This window comes from Python bivittatus, unplaced genomic scaffold (assembly GCF_059951505.1).
Source record: "Python bivittatus isolate LINGU-HERP-01145 unplaced genomic scaffold, Pbiv_v1 ctg000700_np1212, whole genome shotgun sequence".
Classification (NCBI taxonomy): domain Eukaryota; kingdom Metazoa; phylum Chordata; class Lepidosauria; order Squamata; family Pythonidae; genus Python; species Python bivittatus.
This window is the reverse complement of record NW_028277098.1, coordinates 39,555,975-39,569,696: the sequence shown is the minus strand read 5'-3', so window position 1 is coordinate 39,569,696 and position 13,722 is coordinate 39,555,975. Positions and strand designations below refer to the sequence as shown.

Here is a 13,722-nt window from a genome sequence, read left to right as displayed (position 1 = left end):
AGCTCCCTTACCCCAATATCTTAGAAGAGCTCGTTTCAGTCAATTAGTCTCTATGGTACAATATGGGAGATTTCAAGGAGTTCCATATGAAGAAAGGCTATGTATTTGTGACGCTTCAGCTGTTGAAGATACCGCACACAAATATTTGATTGTAAATTATACTCAGTAGAAAGGACTGACCACTTAGATTTATATTTAAAAAATAAAAAATACCAGAGCAGCCAGCAGAAATTTTTCTACTTTTTACAGGGCAAGAACCTGCTTATTACCAGTAAGACTGCACTCTTCATATCAAAGGCAATTTCAAAGAGGACAGATTATTTAGACCAGATTGGTGTTGACTGTAGGGGTGATGGTTTGATATGAATTTGTATCATAGTTTTACTTATACTTTCCAATTCTTATTGGTATTTTATTTTTATTTATTTATTTTCAAATTTGTATGCCGCCCATCTCCCCCAATGGGTGACTCTGGGCGGCTCTGGGCGGTATGTTTACAATGGCTTTTTATTTTATTTCCTTTATACTTGATATGGTCAATAGACTAAATCAATAAAGTTGATTGATTGATTCAAACCAGCTGATAGAAAAGAAAACCAGGGAGCCGATTTGAAATGTTGCCTTCCTCCTTGCCATAATCTCACTTGATACCATTCTCACTTTTTCTGAAACAGCTCTTTATTGCTAACTCTATGGATGGAGACATGCCATATTGGATTGGGGCATTAATACAAGTCCTTCTGCCTTGGAAGCTAAGAGTGAGCACGTAAGGCCCTTGCCACTGACCTCTTGGCTTCTTCACCTGTTTAACTGCTGGCAGTGGAAGAGGGAGAAGAGACTGGAAGGATATAAAAGACTGATGGGTTAAGACATGCAGAAATTTTTAATGCTTTATCTTTCTATTTGAGTGTATCCTTTATGGGAATGAAAAGCCATTTCTGCTGGCAACCACCAGTTCTGGCACTGGCAGCTCAGTTCCCAGCACTTACTTTTTCTTTCTTTCTCTTTCTTTCTTTCTTTCTTTCTTTCTTTCTTTCTTTCTTTCTTTCTTTCTTTCTTTCTTTCTTTCTTTCTATATATACATATATATATATAAATAAATAAATAAATAAACATATATTTTATATATAAAATATACATATATATATATATAAATTATGCTTCTGTTTGTACTGTCGCAATTTTGCTGACTCATGTTCAGCATAGCTTTTATTTACTTCATTCAATTCTAGTCTGTAATCAGGGCTTTGTTGATTTGTTAGAGTAAACAATGACTAGGCATTTAGGTCTTTTTGTTTTTTAAGGGATTTAAGAAAGATTACTGATACTGGTCCGCCTCCTGAAATGAATAGAAAGCAGCTCTATAGGTTTGGGTAGGGAATCTCTACTTCCCATCAGGTCTCCTGTGCCAGTCACAGGTCTCCTTGCTCTGCATCAAAGCTCTCAGTGGAGAAGTTTTGGTTCTGGAAAACAAGATATGCATGCTTACTCCATTTGTGCAGTAATTATTATTTGGGATTATTATTAAGCTCCTGCATGGTCAGAAAAAGGAAGGTATGGTTGATTAATTCAGAGAGGGAAAGACAAACTGATAGTGTTTGTCTGTTTGTTTGTTTGTTTAGCATATTTCTGTGCCGCCACAATCAAAAAGATACTCGGCAGCTTATATCAGAAAATACCAATTAAAAACATAGGAAAAGATAAAAACATAAACAGCAGTGAACAACCATAAAACAGTGTGAACCATAAGAAATAAATGGCATCAGATCAGGGGCAGCCTCTCTGAAATAGCTTGGTAGCCAGAGCAGGGTCTGCAGAGCTGGTATTATATGCTCCCAACACCAGGATCCTGAAAGTATGCAAGCTTCTGCATTGTGGACCGTCTGTCATTACTGAATACGCTTTAAGGGCAGCCCCAAGAAGAGTGTGTTACAGTAGTCTAATTGGATAGAGATGAGGGCATGAGTTACTATACCCCAAGTCTTCTTCCCCAGGTAAGGCTACAACCTTCATACCAGCTGTAGCTGGGCATAGGTCCCCCTGGATACAGCTTATACCTGCTGATCCAGTAGGAGCTGAGAGTCCAGAAGGACCCCCAAGTCATGAATCTGCTCCCTGATAGGTAATTCTTGCCTGTCAAGGAGTAATTCTGGCAGTAGCAGAGGAACTCCATCTTGCCAGGGTTCGACTTCAGTCTACAAGTAGTCCTCAGTTAAAAACTGCCCTGTTTATCGTTCAGATTGACGACGGCATTGAAAAGATAGGCTTACAACCAGTCCTTGAACTTACAATGTCACAGAGTGCCATGATTACATGATCATGATTCAGGTGCTTGGTAACCGGCACACATTTATGACAGTTGTAGTATCCCATGGTCACATGATTTGCAACCTTCACAGCCGGCTTCCAACAGCAAAGTCAATGGGGAAGCCAGCAGTAAGTCACAAGTCACATGATATCACACTTAACAATCTTGGGTGATTCACTTAATGACTGCAGCGGAACTGATGTTGTAAGTTGGGCATGGTCATGTGATGTTTCACTTAACAACCACTTCACTTAACATCGGAGTTGCCAGTCCCAATTGCAGTTGTTATGTGAGGACTACCTGTATTCTCTCCTATCTAGATCCTAACAGCCTCCAAGCACCAGGATAAAATACAGACAGTAAGTAGACATATAAATGAAGTCCTGAACTGCAACCATTCAAAATTTTCTGTTTTCTAAAATGAAATATACTATCTTAATTTATTCTACAATAAATTTGTGAGATCTAAATGCAAACCAAAGGTGTTCTGAGAAATAGAGAGAATCCTGGAGGCTGGTGCTTTAGTTTGTAGTTTTCTTTTTAATTTTGTTTACAACTGCAATAGCCTTTAAAATATTTAAAAAGTAGAGTAAGTCAAGAGGCTTGGCAGATGCTAAGGAAATTATCTATGAGTACTACATTAGGGACTCAAGAATGTGCATGTGCTTTAGACATTTTCGGAGCTGGACTGTGACCTAGGTTCCTAAGACCTGGTCTGCTTTGGTGATTAACCATGCTAATTGAGAGCAAGCAAGTGCCTGCTTCAAATTAGAATTAGCATTAATAATTAAAACAATTATCATAATTGTGTGAAGCACCTTGTAAACATATTCTGTGTTTTACTATCCCTTGGGCCGATTTATTATTTAAAATCTATTGGATCCAGATCTCGTAGATGAATCTTTACTATTCCTAAGAATATTGCCAGTGCTGTTCTCAGATTGGAATCTAACCTGACCAGATTTAAACCTGAGCTTGGATTGTAGCTTTTAATTATTGACACAAATTTACTATAATCTATCCTGACTGATCCATCTCACTTTGGATGAGGCGTTTCCATGCACTTGGAAGAAAGCCTAATTCAGGAAATGGTACATTGTGATCTGTTCTTGGTTATGTTATGTACTTTCAATTGGAACCAGGCCAAGGAATTGATAAACAACTCAAAAACAGTCTACTGAACCTATTTGTCAAGATTTTGTAGGCCTCCCAATGACTTTCAGTGTTATGATTCCCTGTCCTTATATACTGACCTAGCCCAGTTAGCATTGGACAAGGATGCTAACAACAGCCTTCTATCTGTGTTATTGTGTAGCAGATATGCTAAAATTCCTACAGTAACAATATATCACTCCATGAGGCATGGAGGAGGTTCAAACAATCACTCAAGTTCTAGAAGTGTCAACATTATTCAGGTTATGGCTCAAGCTAATTTTTCCTTCTTTAGCAGCAACTCTAGACCAGGCAGATTTTTATGTAGCTTTTCTTTTAGTTGATAAGTTGACTATGTTACATACGATGTCGCCAAATTTTGTTACTTAAGCTTTTAGAATGTAGGGGGTGATGACTTCTGTAGCATAAAAATTGATAACTTCATTGGCATTCTTAATTATTATATATCTTAATTTTTAGGTTTATGGTTCTCTTGAGTTTTCTTTGTTCAGTTGTTTCAAGTGCACTGGCCTAGGGACATAATACCATTTGATTTGATATTCCTTAAGTCTGTATGTTTGTGTTGCTAGGTGTAAAAATATTTCTTGGTTTTTAAAGTTAATTTGGAATATTTGCTGGTATCAGCACAGATTCTGGGTTTATAATTAAATCACAGGAGGTTGTAGCATCTGGCTGACCTTTTCTGGACTTGGAACAGGAGCAAGGACTTGGATTGGAGTTAGTACTTGAATAGGAGATCTCCAGCGATTACCACAGCTTCAGTTTGACTGTGAGGTTGACAAAGGCATTCTGGAAGGCAAACCACTTCCATAACTCTCCCAAGAAAACTGCTTTGAAATGAAGTCAGCAGGGGATGAACTCGAGATGAAGGAGACTTTCCTTTGTAATTTAATTTTACAGTGGTAGCTCATTTATCTTCTAGGGTGCTGTAAAGTATTTTTCCTGGTTATCTATGATGTGTTTAGCCCTATGATGTCTCATATATTACAGTACTTTGAAAATCTACGTGCACAGGCAATTTTTGTAGATACCTGCAGCTTTGTATTCTTTTTTCCTTCCATCCTTCCTTTCTTCTACATACATACGTACAAACATACAATTTAGAGGCCAACTCTGGGTGGCTTACAGTTAAAGAAAAGTACAAAAAAAAAAAACTCAGTGAAAAATATATTTATTTATATTGTATTGTGTCTGTGGCTTTTAACCAGAGTTAGATATTCATTTTTAGGAATGGGACAACATAAGTTTTCGTCATTCTTCTCTCACCTGGTCCCTTCAGATGTGTTGGACCTACAGATCAGTTGTTGAAGGCTGGTCTTCTTGTTAAGTTTCTTGTTTGGAAGAAAAACAATGGAAGAGGGCTATTGCTGAGTTTCTTTCTAATATCGGATTTTAATACTGAACAAATGCTAATACTGAGTAAATACTTATACATCATATATTTGTGTAGAAGTATATCTTAATATATGGTTAAATCTTAAACTACTATGGACAGGAAATGATCACAAAGGAAAAGCAGTGTTAGTAAAATAAATACTCTTTGCTTTTTATTCCAAGGCATCCACAGAAGATTAATGATCTTGCTTCTAGCCTCCTTTTACTTTACACAGTTATTGAAAATTAAATGTCATGTACAAAAGTTCACTCCCCATTACTTAATTGTATTGGGAAATGTGTTGGGAGAAAGCTGACATTGCATGGCAAAAAATATACAGAGTTGGATGCTTTCATTGTGACTGGTTGTGATGCAAGAAATTAAATGCCATGTCACTTTGGTCCCGTAACTCTGAATATGTTTGCTTTTCATGTGTGTTTAAATTAAAATATAATTGCAAAATAAGATTCTGCAGTTGAAATGCGTTTTCAGTTGCTCCTTCCAAGTCTCCCTCTCTTTAGCGGGATGCTGCCGGAATATGGGAGAAAGGTTAAGAATCTAGAAGTTGCCTGAAAACAAATGAGTGTGATTAGTCATTTACTTATTTAAATTTAATTTATACTGTATCCTCCACTACTGTCTCAACAACTTTCCCCAAAATGGGAAGGTTGGAGACTGGCCAATAGTTATCTAGGACTGCAGGATCCAGAGATGGCTTCTTCAGAAGGGGGCACACCACAGCCCCCTTTAGGGCTGCTGGTATTCCTCTCATGCAGGGAGGCATTAACAATCTCATAGATCCAGGTGGTCACTTCTCATCCACTCCTCACAACAGCCAGGATGGGCAGAGGACAATCTAGGCAGCACCCTATCCATTTCACCAAAGATCACAGGCCAAAAGGAGTCCCAGATAGTACGGCAAGATGGAGACCTAGTTACCATAAAAGACTGCCCATGAGGATTCCATCTCATTACTGCTGCTGCTGTTAGGTAAGTTTAGGAACTGGAAGAAGGTAGTGGAAACTAGGAATAATGACAGAGAGCATTTTCATTTGTTAGCAATAAAATTTGGTAGTCTCTTTGCATTAAAGAGATCTAGGCATATTTGAAATAATCTTGGGAACTTGATGTCCTGGAAACCAAAATGTTTGAATTAAAAATAGATCAAAGGTGTCCTAGCTCCTTTCCTTTTTATTTTAATATTTTAAATGTAAAGGAAATCAAAGATAGTTGATAAATAACTCCTCTTTTCTCTCATAATTCAGTCATTAATTTGACATTGCTTAATAGTAGCAAGATGAGAAAGCAAAAGATAAATGCTTTTTTTTTTTAAAGGACAGCTTATTTTATTATTTAAAAAGCTACTTAAAACATACCTTTAATGGAACAGTTTTGTGTGAAGCAAAGCTAAAATACCAAGTACAACCAACTAGATAATGAGAAGTAGTCTCCTTTGACCTAAATGTTCCTTTTCTTTCCTTGAAGAATTTGGCTTTAAATGATTAAAAATTATTATCTGTTATGTGCAATACAATTTTAGTGGTGATGGGAAATGGCAGATGGCAAGAATACAGTAAACATTAGTCACACCAGAAATGGAGCTGCTGCTCAAAATGGCAACCCATTATAGAGTTGTTCATCTTGCCATGGAGTAATGTTGTGGTTTTCTTTCTCAATCCATATCACTGACTTCCAAATGAAAAGTATTGTTGTCTGGTTTTTCCATCAGATACATTTGCACTTTTCTGCATATATGAAAGCTATCTGCTCGCTCCTTCCTTCTTCCTTCTTCCTTTTCATTGTCAATGACAAAATGTATTTATTACATCAGAAGATATAGCTATAAACCTTTTTTAATTACAAGCAGCATTCAGAGCTGAAAATATTTTATGTTCATTTCCTTACTACTTAGGCAGATTAGATATCTTTAAAAAAGAGAGGGAGACAAAAATTGTCAGAACCTAAGGCGCTATAGAGCTTTAAAATATGCTTATTAATTCTCATTATGAAGACCTGCATTACAATTACCTGGGGGTCTTAGGAAAGCAAACGAGGATAGAACATATCTCATTTACATGCTGTATTGTCTTAAGGTTTATCTAGAAGGTCTATGTTTGTGGTCGCTAAGGGTTGAAATTGACTTGATGGCACATAATTGATTATTTTAAGGAATATGCTTGGAATTTGGTGTACAACTAGATGTATGCCTTCAAGGTATTGTTGTACAATCCTGTATGCTTTCTGGCTCCTCCTTTTTTGGCTCAGCAGCTATCACCACTCTTAACAGACTCTGGATAACAAAGTGTTGGGGAACATGACAAGATTTCCTCCCCCGTCTAGTCATCTTCTCTTACAGTTCAGCTTTGATTAGAATTCCAGGGATTTTAGTCTGCTGGAATGCTGCATACAGCTTCCCCATTCCTATCTTGTCTACATACACCCACACCTCTGACAGCACGCTTCCTTCATCAGCTCACCACTTCATCCTCTTTCTCCTTAGAAGCCTCGAGGTGCTTACTTTCAATGGGCTTTGTGACTTTTCATCTTTTCATTTTTCTCTCGTTATCTCCAATTTGCCATTTTGATACACTCATGAACAGGTTGGTTCTCTAACCAACTGTTCTCCTCCGCTAGCTCTCAACTGATCTTATTTCATACTTCTCAGCTCCACCTTTTCAGTTCCAGAAAGATACTTGCCTATATTCTGTAGCACATGTACCCTTGTGAGAGATGTACTGTCCTCTCACATTCCCACACTTTCCTTCCTAAAAACTCATGTCCAAATTTAGTTTATTGCCATTGAGTTGGATTCTGACCTTGTCAACCACATAAACCTTTCTCTAATGAGTATGCATAGTTTTTCTAAGGACATTTCTGTGATCTTGATTGCATGCATCTGCTTTATTCATTATCTTCTCTTTTTTTACGTTCTTCAATTTTGCTTTTTCTAGTCCATCCTCCACTTGCATCGGATGCTCAAAATATTTGAGTTTCTGGCTGCTGATCATTTTCTCAAAGGAGCAGTTAGCCCCCCCTTTTTTTAATTTAAAAAAATTAAATTAATCACCCATACTTATTCTTGAATCCTAGAATACCAAACTATTCATCATTTTTACTTCTTTACCATCATCAGTAGGTTCACTGAGCATGCTGCTTTGATATTACTTTTGTCTTCTTAATATTTAACATAAGTTCAGGGTTTTTTTCAATTAAGGTTTTTATCTTCATAATGAACTCTTTTATTTTCAGCTAATAAACTGGTATTGTCTACCTATCTCAAACTGTTAATGTTTCACTCAGTCTCCCATTTGATTCAATTTCTTCCAATTCTGTCATAGTTTCATTTGCTGTAATGTTTCATTCAGTCTCCCATTTGATTCAATTTCTTCCAATTCTGCCACACTTACATTTGCTGTATTATAAACAGATTTGGGGACAATTTTTTTCCTGTCTTATTCCCTTTCTAATTCTCTACAGTATTTCTCCAAATTCAGTTCTTATGGTAGCTTCTCATTCAAGATGTTTCTCAAAAGAATGATCATATTATGGCACATCCATAATCTTAATATATTCCAGAATCTGGCACGATCTATGTGATCAAAGGCAGATTTATAATCAATAAAGCAAAGGTTGATCTCCTCCTTAAATTCTCTTGCTCTCTCCTTTGCCCAACTTAAGCTAACTATTTGATCTCATGGCCTTCTGCCTATTCATTTGTCATTTCTCTCTTCATCTATGGATGTTTTCTTCTGAGGATGATCTTATTCAAAATATTGTAGGCATGAGGAAGCATTACAATGGTTCAGTTAGATTGCCCCTTCTCTTGCAACTCACTTCTTTAGTACAGGTACAGTATATACAATTATCTTTTCCATTCTCTAGCCCACACAGTCCTGTTCAACATTTGTCGAGTTAGAGCTGTTGGCACTTTAACTGCCACTTCTGCAACTTTAAGCAGCTCAGTAGGTTTTTTTGGCTGCTATGCTATTTTATGTTGTTTCTGTTGTTTTCAATTTTGGTTGTTTTTACTATATTTTATTCTGTTTTTAATGGTTAGCCACCAAGAGTCATGCATATGAGATGGGCGGCCATATAAATAAACAAACAAACAAACAAATAAATAAATTTCATCTTAACCTGGTACTTTTCTTTGTGACAACATTGTGCCCTGTTTTCTAGTGGAGTCAAGTTCCTGAATATATTCCCTCTAAAAAAATATGCTTTTGCCTTTCTACAATGCAATTTCTAAGTCTTTCCATCTTCCTTTAACTTAATTTGCCTCTATTAAATCTCATTAATAGAGTGCTCCAGTGTTTGTAAATTTTCCTGTAATTTCTCTAATCTCCTTTTTCTTGTTATTTTTCTGTATTTCTTGGCATTCTTAGCTATCTCTTTCCTTGTTCTTTATTATTTGACATTAAAAGTATGTATTCACTCATTGTGTATCCTTCTTGTCTGAGACTTTCACTTATTATCATTCTGATTTTTTTTCATAGTATCACTTGATGTCACTTTAAGCAAGTGACATCAACTGTTATTATGAAAAAAAAAAATCAGACTGATAATGTGATCTACGTGAGGCCCCAAAGAATGTAACAGATGAAACAGAATGACATCAGTGTAGTTTTTGCATAGTATGTGGTGCTGAACAGTAAAATATTTCAGCAGGATTCTAACTGCAAAGTTGATAGGCTGGATCAGGTGAATATGAGAGAATTTGCCATTTCAAGACCAGTCTGCAGCTACTTCTTAATTCTCCCTAATGCCAGCTGTAGGGCAGTGCAAACGACTACTTACAACATTCCGCACAATTTGTTACCTAATCTTTTGTACCACTGAGAAATATTGTTGAATTTCTTTAAAAATAATATGTGCAGAATAGCATAAACCCTTTTTTTATCTGTAGTACATTCATACTTACTAGAAAGGATTTTCTATGGGCTGTTGTTTTATCCAGGCAAAGTCTAATCCGTTCAGAAAACCATAAGATGGTTTATAAAGCCAAGCAATAAAGCAATGCCCCAATTTATTGCCCCAATGTTTTTTCTTGCTTTTTTTCACTCTCCATTCTTCAGCACTACATAGGTTCTGGGAAGTACTCAACATAGTCCTTTTTGGGGAATTTTAAGGGTTTTTTTTCCCCAATTATTTGTCTAGTAGAATTCTGCATCTTCTTTGTCCCAAATATGCAGAAATCACAGCTCACCTTCACTCCAGGTAATAAACATGAGAGTGCCAATTTTCCTGTATTAAAACAATAATAATAAAACATATTTTTAAAAGTACAATGCTGACGAAACCATTCACATTAAAATAATAAGTGTAATACAAATTTGATTAAAATATATTCCTCTGTGTAAATACTACAGCATGGAGCAATAATGAAAATGCTCTTGGAACTGATCAGATAATTCAGACTAGAGATCAGGGCACATAGAGGAAGACCTTCTGAAACAGGATTCCTCTGTATGTCTGCATCATCCTTTGGGAAATCATCCTTGTTTTGGCATAAGTGACTTGTGTTAATTGTGTGCAATTTAACATACGGAAATGAGCTGTCTCTCCAAATAATAGTATATTTTCAGCATCCTAATTACCTTGTCCATTTCTTGCTGTAAGTAAAGTAAAGGGACTGAAATACATTCTTAATTTTGCTTTTTAAATGCCTTTTTCTTTTTTTGGAAGCAAGTATTGAAAGCAGATGATGTAGCAATGTTACAGGATCTTGATTTGGTTAGTATTTTGAAATGGGGGATCTGAAAACCTTTTGTGTACCACAGAGGAAAGGAGGTTGCAAATGTGATAAACAACTATAACTCACCAGAGAGAGGGCAGGGAGGGAGATTGAATGTGAGTTGTCCTTTTAGTTTGACTAATCAATTATTTTTCTCTTGACTGTCAGCAATGAGGATGCGTTTAACCAGATGGCTGTAGCTCCTTTCCCATTACCCTCTTGCACTCAGTCTTCCAATGAGGTAAGATGCTTTCCAATGTTTTATAAATGAAAACAATTAATCATAATTAGCTTAACATAATCCCAACATGTATATAATGAAACCCTCTGCTCCCTTAACAATGAACATTAGACATATCCCTTTGCTATAGGAAGAACAGTTACTAAGTAAATGTGGGAGTGGTATAATCAATTAATGAACATTTGCACAATGTAAGTTAAGAGTAATTAAAGACAGAGATGAATTGGACTGAAAACTTGCATTTGTAATATTATACTGACCAAGAAAAATAAGTCCAAATTATTTCATTTGATAGTAGAAATATCTTAAAATAGATACTTAAAGTTTCTCTTTGAGTCAAAATGCTTGGTAATACCAAAATAATATCCAAGAGTATATAACTGCAGGTTATTAAAGTTCTTAATATAATTTAACAATACCTTGAAAGCCAAATGATGTTTGTTAAGAAACTGGGGTTTACAAAGATAGTGAAAGTGTTACCTGTCAGCCTTACTAGGTAGACCAGACAGGAAACATACCAGATGAGCTAATTCTACTTTATTGTAAGGCTACATTAACAGAACCTTGCAAGTCTGAAAGTACAATTCTCCCCCTGTCTCCTGTACAGCCTGAGAAATGTTATGTGTTCTGTTTTTAATTATATATTTAGAGGCAGTTTGGTGTAGTGGTTAAGGCACCAGGCTAGAAACCAGGAGACTGTGAGTTCTAATCCCGCCTTGGGCACAAACCCAGCTATGTGATCTTAGGCCAGTCACTCTCTCTCAGCCCTAGGAGATAGGCAATGGCAAGCCAACTCTGAAGTCTTGCCAAGAAAACTTCAGGGACTAGTCCAGACAGACGCTAGGGGTCAAAAACTGACTTGAAGACATAGATAGATAGATAGATAGATAGATAGATAGATAGATAGATAGATAGATAGATAGATAGATAGATAGACAGACAGACAGACAGACAGACAGACAGACAGACAGAGCCACTCAGAGTCTTCTGGAGTGGGCAGCTATAATAAATTTTAATAATAATAAATAATAATAATGTGCCATGTAAGTATTCTAAAATGGGATAACTAGATTACTTATATTCAAAAATAACTTCATTGCGATATATTGGCCCATATATCATGCATTACAGAAAACTATAGTTTTCTGTTGGATCAGATGTTGTTTTGATATTTAAACAGCAATCACAGTTTTAAACAGCAAAACTGTGCAAAATTGAAGCTTTCCTATTGGCAGCTGGAGAAGGCTACTGGCTGGTTCCGATAGTACGTTCTTTTGTGCCAGCAGGCAGAGAGGATATAAAAAAGCAGTGCAGCAGTGCAAACAGTGCTGAGGAGGCCAAGAAAAAAGCAACGGTGTGATGTGGTTGACATGGGAGGAGGATGACAGAGGACAGAGTGTAATGGAAGAGGGCAGCGTGTAATGGAATGCGAGAATAACCTTGGAAGACAGGGAAAGGATGCTGCCTAAGGAACAATCAGATAAAAGGGGGACGAGCATGCGACTGAGTAATGGGCAGAGAAAGAAACTTAGAAAGGACCCGCCCTAACTGATCAGGTGATAAATAGGGATGGCGGGAGATTTGTACTTTCAGACTTGCAAGATTCTGTTACTGTAGCCTATCAATAAAGTAGAAGTAGCTCATCTAGTTGTGCTTCCTGTCTGGTTTACCTGGGAGGGCTGACAAAAAATCAACTCATAAATAACTCTACTGCTTGGAGTAGAACCTCTCCTACAGCTACATATGAGGCATCTGTTTGCACAAAAAAGGGATGGGGGGAGTGGTGGGGTGGCAGAGGAGGGGTTGAGAAGCAAAGAGCTGCTGTAATTCTTGAAATGCTGCTTGCTCTTGGGCTGACCAGGAGAATCACCAGCCCTTTCTTAAGAGCTGGGATAGTGGTTTTGCAAGCTCAGAAAAATTAGGGATGAATTTCCTGTAGAAGTTAGCAAAGCCCAGAAAGCATTATTTTGCATTGGGGGGGGGGGGTGCCATGCTAGAATAGCCTGCACTTTTGCTGGATCCATCTGTATGCCTTTTGTAGAGATTCTGTAACCCAAATAGTCCAGTTGGGCCAGATTAAATGCACATTTTTCTAATTTAGCAAAGAGATTGTTGTCCTGTAACTTTTGCAATACATTTCTGACATGGGTTACATGCAAGGAGGGATCTATAGAATCAACTAAGATGTCATCCAAATAAATGATTACATATTTATTTAAAATGTCTGCAAATAGTTGGTTCATGAATCTAGAAAAAACAGCCCCGCAGTTGATTAGGCCAAACAACATCACTGTATATTCAAATTTTCCATACCTTGTATCGAAGGCCGTTAAATACTCATGTCCTGTCAGGTGTCTATAATTACATACTGCTGATATAGCTCATCCAGGTTCTTTGGAGTGCCTTGTCTCACCAGCTCATCCCTTAGTTCATTGTTCAGCCTTTCCTGAACTGGTCAATTAGGGCTAAGTCGTTCCACCCTACATCACCAGCAAGTCCAAAATATACGCCCTTACTCTTCTCTGTCCCTGCTTGAGCTTTTGGATCTCTCAACTAGCTGTGATTCTCTGTATGAGATCCCCAAAGTGTCCTTTGAGCTTACGCATGAAGTCTTGATAGTTGTCCAACAACGGATTGTTCCCCTCAATGAACTGTATTACCCACTTAGCTGCTGCTTCCTTCAGCAAGCTCAGCACAAAAGTCACTTTGATGTGATCAGTAGGAAATTCCACTGATCTGCCTACCGTAAATATCTTACACTGAGCGATGAATATCCGGAATTGATCCTGGTCCCTCTGAACTTCTCCGGCAAGCTGCCATGGGAACTCAAGAGCATTGGCTAGCCTACCATTGCTTGTGCTGCTATGGGCTGAGGTTAATTCTGCCCCAGT

General features: G+C 37.2%; 1 protein-coding gene across 2 annotated transcripts in view; it reads left to right on the top strand.

Moving 5' to 3' along the window:
- Positions 1-13,722, top strand: part of PATJ (PATJ crumbs cell polarity complex component) — a 154,657-nt gene that overhangs the window by 107,094 nt on the left and 33,841 nt on the right. For both annotated transcript variants that reach the window (XM_088154302.1, XM_088154301.1), the window contains exon 31: positions 10,759-10,831. In XM_088154302.1, the coding sequence (XP_088010428.1) occupies positions 10,759-10,831 (73 nt within the window). The remainder of the gene's footprint in view (positions 1-10,758; positions 10,832-13,722) is intronic.